Source organism: Capra hircus, chromosome 3 (assembly GCF_001704415.2).
Source record: "Capra hircus breed San Clemente chromosome 3, ASM170441v1, whole genome shotgun sequence".
NCBI lineage: Eukaryota > Metazoa > Chordata > Mammalia > Artiodactyla > Bovidae > Capra > Capra hircus.
In genome coordinates this window covers 101,092,548-101,104,459 of record NC_030810.1, presented here as the reverse complement: position 1 = coordinate 101,104,459, position 11,912 = coordinate 101,092,548, and the positions used below count along the sequence as shown (strand labels likewise).

Sequence of the window (11,912 nt, the reverse complement as noted above, 5' to 3'; positions counted from 1 at the left end):
CATTATCAGATCTATGGCTGCTGAACTGTGATTCTGAAAGCACTTAAAATAACTCCTCAGGTTCCTATCACATAGCCTATTATTTGCAGTTTTAATAGTTCTGTGTTAGTCCGTCAGTCATGTCCAACTGTTTGTGACCCCATGGTCTGTAGCCCAGGCTCCTCTAGGAATTCTCCACACAAGAATACTGGAGTGGGTAGCCATTCCCTTCTCCAGAGGATCTTCCCAAGCAGGGATCAAATCCAGGTCTCTCGCCTTACAAGCAGATTCTTTACCCTCTAAGCCACCAGGGAAGACCAACAGTTCTCTAACTGCCCCATTTGGTTGCCTTTGCTACTACTTCAGGTGATAGTAGCTGGGGACAAGACAGCAGAGACAAGGCAAATGAAGATGCAGCTTTGGTCTGTATTATTACTATTCGGTGTTTCTGTAACCGTGGTGAAGCTGACACGTGTCACGAGTGAGAGGTCCTTCCTACAGTGGAGCTAGTATGTGTGGAGGCCAGAGACAGAGACACATACGTGCAAAACTTTCCCGCCTGCTGGGCCCAGAAAGGACTCCACAGGGACAGCTGGCCCGCTCTCCTGCCTCTAACACTCAAAACGAAATGGCTGGGCAGCTTGTTCCTAAAAATCCCCCAAAACAAAGTCCACCACCTCTGAGTCCCTCACTCTTATGCATAAGCCTGAGTGGATTTTCTATGTCTAATCTCATTCACTCTTGCTGTTCTTCCAACCCAATTCCTGATTATTGCTTCTATGGAAATAAAAGTTAATCATCACCTGTACTCTCGGTACAGTAACCCCGGAGGTGAGATAAAAAACAAAAGCCAACTCAGAAGCATGGACTCCGCTTGTTTGAGTACCACCACGGGCAGCTGTGGTCCTCTCCAGATACTCGCCACTGTCCTTTTTTCCAGTCTTGGCCTTGGGAGGGAGGGTCTGGAGGGGCAGGGAGCACACGGGGCTAAGGCACATGAACCAGCCCACTGGCTGAGCTGAGAGGCCTCTGCCATGGACACAGAAAGAGGCCCTGCTACCTCCCAGGTCAGAGGAGGGGTAGAGCAGCCTCCCATGGAGGATGTCTTCCTCCTCCTGATTGAAATAAAGCAGAGAGCACAGGAAGGTCTGCTTTTAATGAGTATCTTTAAAAGCCTTTGCAACAGCAGGCGAAGCCCAGGGCAGCCTGGAAACCCACACTGAGGGCAGCAGAGCTCTCTGGCTTTCAGGTGACCCTGCAAAAAAAAGAAATGGTGCTGCTAAATCAGGAGTGCGGCTTCTTCCCACCTCACATTTAAAAATCCCAACCTTCCACATCATTGCAGAAAGCCTGCCTGGAAAATATGTGCTGGCCCTCACAGGGTAGCCTGGTTTGACGGGCGGGGGTGATCTCATTTTATCCAAATGCTGAGAGGGAAGCGGCTCCACCCCTTCCAGAAGCAGTGGGGAAGCCCTTCCACTCCCACCACCAAGGACACAAGGAAAAGGCCACTACAGGAGCTCACAGGAAGCCTGCGGCAACAGATCCCACCCCCGCTTCCCTGCCTCCCTCTTTCCTCCAGAACTACTCCAACTTCCACTCTCCTCAACCACGTCACTAGATTAAGAAGACGGATGTCTCTGCCACAGATATGCCAGACAAACCCTGGGCCTCTCTTCACAGCCCCTAATTCCCCAAGGTAGTGTCAGGAAAACTCAACACTTGCACAAACTTCTCTGCAGACTGTTTGGTTTCTTTCACACCCCAGGCCGAGGAGCCAGTGCTTATTTTCACAGGAGTGAAGAAGCCTCTGTCTGTAAGTGAGGTTAACACCCACCAGAGGCTGGATTCTTTCTGGTCTCTCTCAACAGCTGAGCATCGTGATTTTGCTAATTAAGCCGCTTTCTTCTCCTTAATTAGCTGCATGTGAATCTTGTTGGGAAGTCTTGGATCCGTGAAATAGTCTGGGATGAGAATCAAAAAGAAGAAATCATCTAAACCCAAGGGGAAGCAGATGAGGAGAGAGACAGCTCACTCTGCTAAAAAGTTAGGATGGCTCTGTCTTGGCAGGACTGTTCCTGTGGTCCAGCTTTACGATGTGATATGAGGTGTCACAGCAAATTCCAGGGTCACCATCAGCACTGCCCTGACCCCCAGCACTTCTGAGCCTCCAGCTCCAGTGTTCCTGGGAAGGGGGACACGGGGTGGCCCCGGTCCCCACCACACCACCCTGCCACTGGCTTATCAGCTTGCTGACGCACAGGAAGCCGTCAGAGGGTTGATGAGTCTCTGGCTTTCTGCTCCAGGCCCATCTTGGGGCCCAAATAAATACCAACTGTTATTCTTGTCTCCACTCGGCCTGCCGGCTCCTGTCTGAGACGTCACGCCCTCTCTGAGAATATCCTCTCCAAGGAGGGCCAGGCTCTCGCAGGATGACGACAAAGGAGGATTTTTATACACCCGGCATAATGTGAATCAGAGGCAGCATCTGCTGTGGCAGCAAAGACGTACTTAGACTCAATCAGAAACCTTGTGAGGCTGTAACGGACTCCCAGGGCTAAAAGGACCTGAGAAATCAGTCGGCCTAGCCCCTTCCCTTTAAATACCATTGACCTCAAGCCCTCTCAGGGCAGTGGAGCCCATTAGAATCACCTGGGGAGCCTTTAAAACAGTGACTGCCAGGCCCCGCCCCAGACTAATTAAATAAAACCCGGGGGAGGGGTGCCGGGGCATCGGTATTTTTAAAAGCTCCCCAGGTGACTTTAATGCACAGACCCGGCTGAGAACCCTGCTTTAAGATTCCCGGGAAAAGAGCTGCCTGTCTGTCCCTTTGGGAATCGCAACATTCTTAACCATCTTTACCACCAGGAAGTTCTGCCTCATTTCTTATCTGTCCTCCTTCTGAGGAAATGATGGAGGAAAGAGCGTTTTGAAGAAAGCTCCCTTGGGAGACATCAGGTGATGTGGTAGCCCAGGCTCTGCCTCGTCCAAGTCGCGGTTCACAGGAACACTCCTGGTGCGTGTTGATCACTCACCCAAAATGGATGCTGCCTTACTCACCTGCGGCAAATTCGGGAATGTTGTCTGGTCTTTTCAAAAATATTTCTCTGGAAAACAACAAGGGGTATGGGGTGGAGGTAAAGCAGGTCCTGACCTGTCTGTCGGCTGCTGGCCTGAGACACACCTGTCGTCGCGGGGAGAGAGCCAGAGGCCTCCTGCCAAGGACCCTTTCCAGTGTGATTCTCCTTCAAGTCAGGATCCAGGGCCAGAAGCAAGGAGCCTAGGGAATGCTCAGCTCACGAGACAGCGAGTGCTGTAGCCAAGTGAAGCTTGCCATTCACTCGACAATCATTTCACAAAACCAAGGCCAGGCCAGGGCTGAAGAGCTCGCTGCCTCGTCCCTGAGGTTCTCACGTGTGGGGGGACAGGTGTGCCACCCACAACCTTCTGAGGAAGAGCAACCAGAAATTGCCATGGGTGGGGCGAGAGAGCACGGGAAACAAAGCGGAGCAGACAGACGTGAGGCAGCTGCTGGTCCGGCAGGCCCGTGGACGCTGTGACGACACCCGCAGCGCCAGTCCACTGGGAAGCTGAAACTGCCTCACATCCCACGGAGTTTTATGGCTCATAAAGCAGGTCCACAAATATTACCTCACTCTCCAACCCCGTGAGACAGCAATGACTGTGCCCCGTTTTACACAGGAAGGAGCCTAGCTTTCAAAAGGTTGACCACTGCCCAAGTTCATAAAGCAAGTAAATAAAGGAGAGGCGCCCCGGGTCGTGTGGCTCCAAGGCCAGGGTTCTGCAACATAGCCTCGTGGCCACAGCTGCCCTGCCTGCCCAGGAGGCCCCTGCCTTCCAAGTTTCAACAATTTCGCTTCCCTTCTTTTCCTTCAATTCAACTTGAGAACTGCTGAGCACAAATTAGGTGTAAGTCACTATATAAGATATGAGGGGTTGATTTTAAAAAGATAAATACAGCCCCATCTCAAAAAAAGGACAGTCAAGCACAAGGAAATGGGTAAGTTCCCAAAATGCCAAGTAACCTCCAGGTAGTGCTACAGGAGGGTTCGGAATAGTGTGCTGAACGATCAGAGGAGAGAGGGCAGCCTCCTCAAACAAGACCCCCCAAGTCATCACACAACATCTGGCGTTTGAGAACCCTTGAGGTACACATGGGACAAAGGCTGAGGGACAAGAGCCTTCCAGAACAAGGAAGCAGCAGGAGCAAAGGTCTGGAAAGTCAAGGGAACAGCTCACATTCTATGGACAGTGAACTCCTCTAGGATAGGAACCGGGCCATCTCCACTTTTGTTTCCCCAGTGTCTAGAAGAGCACTCAGTGAAGCAACCAGAGGGGTCCAGTCTGGCTAGAGTGGGGGCACGTGCAGGAAATAGAGGAAAGTGAAGGAGGGCCTGGTATGGAGGGCCTTAAAGGCCAGGGAGAGACATTTCTACTCAGTTCAAGAGATGATGTTGTTAGTCACTCATCATGTCCAACTCCTTATGACCCCATGGACCACAGCCTGCCAGGCTCCTCTGCTCCTGGGGATTCTCCAGGCAAGAACACTGGAGTGGGTTGCCATTTCCTTCTCCAGGGGATCTTCCTGATCCAGGGATTGAACCTGGGGCTCCTATATTGCAGGCAGATTCTTTACCGTCTGAGCCACCAGGGAAGCCCAAAAGAGACGACGGGAATGGATAAACAAAGTGTGGTAAAGTGCCACCGTGGAACGCTATATAGCAAGGAGAATGGAGGGGCTACAAGATATTGCTGAGCAAAAGAACCAGGCACAAAGGAGCACATACTGTGGAATTCCATTTATATAAAGGACACAGAGGACTTCCCTCATCTCTCAGGTGGTAAAGAATCCGCCTGCAATGCAGGAGGACCTGGTTTGATTCCTGGGTCAGGAAGATCCCCTGGAGAAGGGATAGGCTACCCACTCCAGCATTCTTTTGCTTCCCTTGTGGCTCAGCTGGTAAAGAATCAACCTGCAATGTGGGAGACTTGGGTTCAATCCCTGGGTTGGAAAGACTCCCTGGAGAAGGGAAAGGCTACCCACTTCAGTATTCTGGCCTGGAGAATCCCTATATAGTCCATGGGGTCGCACAGAGTCAGACACGACTGAGCGACTTTCATTTCACTTTCAAAGGACACAGAAAGGCAATATGCTAAGTCACTGCTAAGTCACTTCAGTCGTGTCCGACTCTGTGCGACCCCATAGACAGCAGCCCACCAGGCTCCCCCATCCCTGGGATTCTCCAGGCAAGAACATTGGAGTGGGTTGCCATTTCCTTCTCCAGTGCATGAAAGTGAAAAATCAAAGTGAAGTCGCTCAGTCGTGTCCAACCCTCAGCGACCCCATGGACTACAGCCTACCAGGCTCCTCTGTCCATGGGATTTTCCAGGCAGGAGTACTGGAGTGGGGTGCCATTGCCTTCTCCTAGAAAGGCAATATGAATCTGAGCAATTAGAAGTCAGGATGCTGCTGCTAAGTCACTTCAGTTGTGTCCGACTCCTAGCAACCCATGGACTGCAGCCTACCAGGCTCCTCCGTCCATGGGATTTTCCAGGCAAGAGTACTGGAGTGGGGTGCCATTGCCTTCTCCAGAAGTCAGGATACTGACTAACTTTTTGGAGGAAGTGACTGGAAGGGGCCACAAAGGGTCTGAGGTGCTGGTCAGATTCTAGTTCTTAATCTGGACACTAGCACCATGTGTATTCTCAGCTTGTGAAAGTTCATGCCACTTTTTTTGTATTTTATATTTCAATAGAATTTTTTAAGGCGATATTGTGGACCCACTGCAGATTTTTCCAGCCAAGAAATGATATGATTGGTGCCATGGTTTTGGAAGATTCATCTGCCTGGCTGTTTACAGAAACACCTAGTAAAGCCTTCCTACAATGTCACACTTTGTTTCCTATCTCCAGCCTAAAACCTGAGATCTCTGGGTTCCTAAAAATAGGTTAGATCCCTACTCCTTCCATTTTTCAGTTCCCAAATTCAAGGTAGGAAGAGTTCCGTACACTGTATATATAAGTACAGACCAGAAAGCTGTGGCTGAATGGCCATAAATTGTTAGGATCTGGGGAGCCAGTTTCCCAGCAAAAACACTGTAGGGCTTCTCATGGCTTGCAGTGAGCCTACAGCAGAGACCTGCAGACAGGTGAGGACAGGCACGCCGCCCGGGACTCTGTCCCCTCTTCTCCCTTCCTCTTTTCTCATAGGAAGGACCATCAGAAGCATCCAGGGCTGATGACAGGCTGATTCTCATTCATTCTGGTACCATCCAAAGGAAATAACAATCACACACACACACACACACACACACACACACACACACACACACACAAGCCCTGAAAACAAACCCTCAAACTTCAAACACTTCTCCTTTCCTCCCACCTCCATCCCAGAAAGAGAAAGGCCTAAAAGGGGCCAGGAGGATTTCATGAGAGGAGCTTGAGGGACAGCAAAAGGAGAGGCCTTATGGCCTACCTGGCCCAAGAGGGGGATAATAAGGAAGGAGAGGGAAAATTGCCTGGGGCTGTCCTTGCAGATGCCAGGCTACTCCTGAAAACTGTTCCTGGGCAGAGAAGCAGGGCCATTCCTGCCATGTGATTAAAACAATGCCCTCTTCATTCACCACCCCCGCTGCTTTTAATCCTTTTGTCTGTGAACATTGCAAATAGTGAGATATTTCAGGTTTTACCATCTATTCCCAATCTCCATGCTGGAATCATTTCTAACTTGGATTGTGAGCTCCCCAGGACAGGATAGATGTCTTCCTTTATCTCCCTTTAGAAGAAAAGGTACAGAAAGTGATGGCCCGATCCCCAGGGCTCACACTGCCAGAGGACCCCTAATCGATCTTTTGGCCAAGCCTTACCCCTAGCCGAAATAAAACCAAACTTTACAGATAGGTTTCCATTTGCCCGTTCCCCTTCCCCTATCTGCCCTCTGAGACTCCACTGCCATTTGGACAAATGGCTAAAATATGAAGAACAATGAAGCATGAAGAAAGACACCCCTCTGGTGCTGCTGCTGCTGCTGCTGCTGCTGCTAAGTCGCTTCAGTCGTGTCCAACTCTGTGTGACCCCATAGATGGCAGCCCACCAGGCTCCCCCGTCCCTGGGATTCTCCAGGCAAGAACACTGGAGTGGGTTGCCATTTCCTTCTCCAGTGCATGAAAGTGAAAAGTGAAAGTGAAGTCCTGCCCGACTTAGCGACCCCACGGACTGCAGCCTACCAGGCTCCTCTGTCCATGGGATTCTCTAGGCAAAGAGTAGTGGAGTGGGTTGCTGTTGCCTTCTCCAGACACCCATCTAGGCCTACTTTTAAAAAGACAGGGACTTTCCTGGTAGTCCAATGGTTACCACACTTCTGCAAAAGGGGGCTCAAGTTTGAGTTCGATTCCTAGTCAGGGAACTTAAGATCCTGCATGCACTCCAGTAAGAGCAAAAAAAAAAATCTTTAAAAAGACAAAGGACAGCACAACTTCTGGCTCCCAGCTTTTACAGTGAAACACAGTGCAAAAACCAGGGGTTTGGATCCTGGTTCCGCACCTGGGGAAAGTACCTCATGTGTAAAATGCAACTGATAATAAATTATCTTTGTAGACCTGCTGGGAGAATCAGCACAAATGTACCAATTTGCCATACACTGTGTGGGCCCTGGGGACAAAACCATGGCTCCACCAGCTTCGAGCTTTGGTCCAGGGAGAGAGACAAAAGATGGACAATGCGATTACACTACAGTGTGATAACTGCTAATGGAGGAAACCAACGCAGTGCCTGGATATGGAAGCCATTATTATTTAAATCTTGTCTATCTGTCTGTAGCCAGTATTTTTAAGATAGCTCTATTGTTTCCATCCATTGATGCACCATGATTTCCACCCCCCTTCAGTTCCTTGCTTTTCATCCCATTAGGAAAATTTTCCATTCAAGCAAATGCCATGCTGAAAAGCAGTGTGGGGGAAGGGAAAAGTTCTCCAAGATATGGTGGAAAATGGTTTTCTTTTCCCCAGGACTTACAGGGGAGTGGCTTCCAACCCTTGGAGTCTTTCTACAACAATGTTCTCTGGTACATCTGAAAGGCCAGACATCCGTAATTTTTTTTTTTTAAGTTCTAATGATCTTGTTTAATACCACTGTGGAGAATAGTGTTTTACACCCAGTAGCTGTCTGCTGAGTTTCTCAATGCCAAATTCCTTCTTCCAAGTGTCAGAAGGTATATATTTATCCTCACAGCTAAAATGAATGCATATTAATATTTTTGAGATAACTGAAGGAAGCCTCTAGAAATAACAAGAAAATCCTGGGTGTCACAGGCCCCAGCATTAGAAAACATTCGAGCTTGGGATATTTTCTAATCTTCAGACCCTAAAGGAAGCAATAAGCAGTGTTTAAACAAAGAGGAGGTGACTCACACTCATGTATCCCCAATGAGATTTGGTAAAAATTTACCCTATTTACTCAAGGCCAGTTTGGAAAACCACCTACCTGAAGAAACCACTTATGAGCAATTCCACTTCTTTGTGGGTCCTAAGGTACTTTTCATTAGTAATCCGAGTTTGAATCTGGGGGACAAGAGCAAAAGTTCACCCTTCATGAAGAGAAAGATTTCAGGGTTCCAGGTGGAGGTGCAGAGGGCTGGGGGAAACAAGGGGCTCCCTTAACCCGGGTTTCTTCCCAGGATATTTTGAACAGTTAAGCCTTCTCTCTTTTTACAGATTATAACATCTCCAGTGCTGTCTCAGGCTCAGGCTTAGGCGCCTTAACTAAAGTCGGGTCTCTACCGTTGGGAAGTTCTTGTCTGTATCTAAGTTAAAGTATCCGGCAGTCAATTCGGTCCATTTTTCTGGTTCATTCCTATTTTAGTTCTTTTTGCACTTTCAAGCGCCTGCCAGGATCTGTTCAAGGACCTAGAAGCCAGGGGTCCGCCGGAGGTGTCCCCACCTCCCAGCCTTCCGCCCTTTATCTGGGCACAGGCTCCCGAGTCCCTTCTCTCTGGGGCCCGGCCCTCACCCGCGGAGGAGCTGCACTCCGATGGAGGCGGGAGTTGGGACCGCACCCACCTTGAAGCCGCGCAGCTTCTCCAGCTGCTCTGGGCTCAGTGTTTCGGGGTACAGCCCCTTAATCGCACCCGTCAGGTTCGCCATCTTGTCGCGGTTGTCAAGGAGACGAGAGGCACCGCAGGTGAGGACCCGCCCACAGCCTGGCCCCGCCCTCAAGCCCGGCCCTCTCCAGCAGGGGGCGGGGCTGAAAGAAGCAATGAGGGGGCCATTCTGAAGTCACTGAGTAAGCTCTGGTGGGACTCTAAAGGACCCCCTTCCCCAGATTTGGAGACTGGATTTCCAGCTTGACTCTGTGTGAAAATGAGCCCTTCTTCTTGACCCCACCCAACCTCGAATAGTTTTTTCTTTAGCTTCAGAGCAAAGCTGGAAAGACAACTGTGGAAAATTCTTAAAGAGATGGGAATACCAGACCACCTTACCTGCCTCCTGTGAAACTTGTATGCAGGTCAAGAAGCAACAGTTAGAACTGGACATGGAACAACGGATGGGTTCCAAACTGGGAAAGGAGTACCTCAAGGCTATATATTGTCACCCTGCTTATATGCAGAGTACATCATGAGAAATGCTGGACTAGATGAAGCACAAGCTGGAATCAAGATTGCCGGGAGAAATATCAATAACCTCAGATATGCAGATGACACCACCCTTATGGCAGAAAGCAAAAAAAGAACCAAAGACTCTTGATGAAGGTAAAAGAGAAGAGTGAAAAAGCTGGCTTAAAACTCAACATTCCAAAAACTAAGATCATGACATCTGGTCCCAACACTTCATGGCAAATAGATGAGGAAACAATGGAAACAGTGACAGGCTTTATTTCCTTGAGTTCCAAAATCACTGCAGATGGTGACTGCAGCCATGAAATTAAAAGATGCTTGCTCCTTGGAAGAAAAGCTATGACAAACCTTAAAAAGCAGAGACATTACTTTGCTGACAAAGGTCCATCTAGTCAAAGCTATGGTTTTTCAGTAGTCATGTATGGATGTGAGAGCTGGACCATAAAGAAGGCTGAGCACCAAAGAATTGATGCTTTTGAACTGTGGTGTTGGAGAAGACTCTTCAGAGTCCCTTGAACTGCAAGGAGATCAAACCAGTCAATCGTAAAAGAAATCGGTCCTGAATATTCACTGGGAGGACTGATGCTGAAGCTGAAGCTCTGATACTCTGGCCACCTGATTGGAAGAACTAACTCATTGGCAAAGACCCTGATGCTGGGAAAGATTGAAGGCAGGAAGAGAAGGGCATGACAGAGGATGAGATGTTTGGATGGCATCACCAACTCAATGGACATGAGTTTGAGCAAGCTCTTGGAAATGGTGAAGGACAGGGAAACCTGGCGTGCTGCTGTCTATGGGGTCACAAAGAGTTGGGCAAGAGTGAGTGACTGAACAAAAAAAGAGCGAAACTGGAAAAGGGATTCCTCACGGCAGAATCTCCCAAAATTTGGTTCCTGACCCTCTCACTTAAAGCCTTAGTAGTAGTATAGGAGAATCTAGGCTTCTTCCCTTTCCACTGGCCCAGAAGTCAAACCCCTCCATCTGTCCTATAGACACTTGACACTGAAGTCTTGGGTTCTTAACAAAACATGAAAGCACCCTGTAGCAAGGAATGAACTGAGTTCTACAAAGGAAGGAACATTCTCAGACTAAAAATGCTGGACGGGACCTGAGGACATCTTGCCAAAAGTTTCTCATCTTGGACTGACTTTCTTGTGTAGATTAACTGCTCCTTATAAATTCTAAACCATGTCTCCCACTCCCAATGATACACAGGAGGGGAAAGGCAGTTGGTCTTCAAGATGTGTTCTTATACTAGATAATTAAGAAGAGAAAGTGAGACAAAAAGTCAGAGAGCTGAAAGTAGCACCTAGAAAGGGCAGGAGGCTGTCTGACAGTACACACAAGTGCTGAGTTTCTACACCCGCAGAGATCATGCCCAGCAGACTGCCTGAGAGGCAGGGAAGAGAGCACAAAAGGAGGCAGTCTTTTCAGATTTATGAACAACTGCATCACGTGGCACATACACCCAAGGAGCAAGGAAAGAGCTTAACAAACCCAGTATCAGGCCATGGCCTGGGAGGGGTCTCTCTGCCATCTGCTTCTCAGAAAAGACTGAGGAGGGAATTCCCTGGTGGACCAGTGGTCAGGACCTGGTGCTTTTACTGCTGGGGCCAGGTTCAATCCCCGGTCAGGGAAGTAAGATATTGAAAGCTGCAGTGTGGACAAAAAAAAAAAAGGGCGGAGGAAAAGAAGTGAAAATGTTGGCAGTTCTTAAGCCAGGAGAAAACCTCCAGAGGTAGATTAAATAGTGGCCTAAAAGCTTCTTCCCAGAAACCCCATCTGGGTTAGTAATCATTTGGGTTGTTTTTTAGGAGCGTGAATTATAGTGAGAGGTAGATAAGCCGCCATCTGTCAGAAGTGATTCTTTCTGGCCGAAGCAGAGGTTCATCAGAGGGGATACTTCTCCCGGCCAAGACCTGTCTCTGCCCACCCCTCCACTCCCCAGAGGAGTTAGTAGTAAAGCCTCTAGATTGGTTCCGTCCGCTGTGGTCATCGCCAGACACCTGTGGCTGAAATCCGCTGCGTCAGATGAGCTGTAAGTGCAAAGTGCCTACTGGATTTTGAAGACTTTATTTCTTTTAATCTTTTGTTTATTTATTTTGGGCTGCACCGCGTTTTTTTGCTGTGCGTGGGCTTTCTCTAGTTGCTGAGGGTGGGGGCTGCTCTCTGTTTGCAGTGTTCAGGCTTCTCATTGCAATGGTTTCTCTTGTTGCAAAGCATGGGCTCTAGCGTGCAAGGGCCTCCATAGCTGTGGCTTGAGAACTCAGTTGCCCTGCAGCATGTGGAATCTTCCTGG

General features: G+C 49.0%; 1 protein-coding gene across 1 annotated transcript; it reads right to left on the bottom strand.

Annotated features, from left to right (window-relative positions):
- RIIAD1 (regulatory subunit of type II PKA R-subunit (RIIa) domain containing 1) lies at window positions 1,116-9,170 on the bottom strand. The gene is made up of 5 exons (XM_005677589.3): window positions 9,060-9,170; window positions 8,485-8,561; window positions 3,040-3,086; window positions 1,817-1,943; window positions 1,116-1,234 (listed from the first exon to the last, which is right to left on the bottom strand). The coding sequence occupies exons 1-4, from the start codon at window positions 9,141-9,143 to the stop codon at window positions 1,873-1,875; spliced, it is 279 nt and encodes a 92-aa protein (XP_005677646.1). The 5' UTR covers window positions 9,144-9,170; the 3' UTR covers window positions 1,116-1,234; window positions 1,817-1,872.